The 380-nt window shown below is 60.5% G+C and overlaps 1 protein-coding gene across 1 annotated transcript in view; it reads right to left on the reverse strand.

Moving 5' to 3' along the window:
• The window catches only part of PNPLA6 (patatin-like phospholipase domain containing 6), a gene marked incomplete at both ends in the record, with an annotated part of 12,212 nt that extends 11,837 nt beyond the window's left edge, over positions 1-375 (reverse strand). Inside the window, 3 exons of the mRNA XM_010191064.1 lie at positions 1-41; positions 128-208; positions 292-375. The exon at positions 1-41 is cut by the window's left edge and continues 80 nt beyond it. Of these exons, the coding sequence (XP_010189366.1) occupies positions 1-41; positions 128-208; positions 292-375 (206 nt within the window). The remainder of the gene's footprint in view (positions 42-127; positions 209-291) is intronic.
• Between the last annotated feature and the right edge of the window lie 5 nt (positions 376-380).

Below are 380 nucleotides of genomic sequence, written 5' to 3' on the forward strand. Positions count from 1 at the left end.
TGGTGGCGTGGTTGGGGGAAGAGCCTCAGCGGTTGCATGTCCTACAAAGTGGGGGGACATCAACGGGGCTTTGGGGGAGGGTCCAAATTGGGCCTGGATTCCCCCCCCAATTTTGCCACCAACTCACGTGGCTGAAGAGCTCATTGGTCAACCCAAGGTAGTTGTGCAAAGCCAAGAAGGTGACGCGCTGCAGGCGCACCATGATGATCTACAAGGGGACAAGAAGCCATCGGTGGTCACCTGCCACCCCAAGGGACACCCCCTCCCGCTCCCACCCCAAATTGGACTCACCTGCACCACCCGCACCAAGCTCTCGGGGTACTTCTCGAAGACGGCAGAGAAGGCTTCAACCGGCAGCCGCAGGACGGTGGAGTCCTCCG

This window comes from Mesitornis unicolor, unplaced genomic scaffold (assembly GCF_000695765.1).
Source record: "Mesitornis unicolor isolate BGI_N332 unplaced genomic scaffold, ASM69576v1 scaffold33418, whole genome shotgun sequence".
Taxonomy (NCBI): Eukaryota; Metazoa; Chordata; class Aves; order Mesitornithiformes; family Mesitornithidae; genus Mesitornis; species Mesitornis unicolor.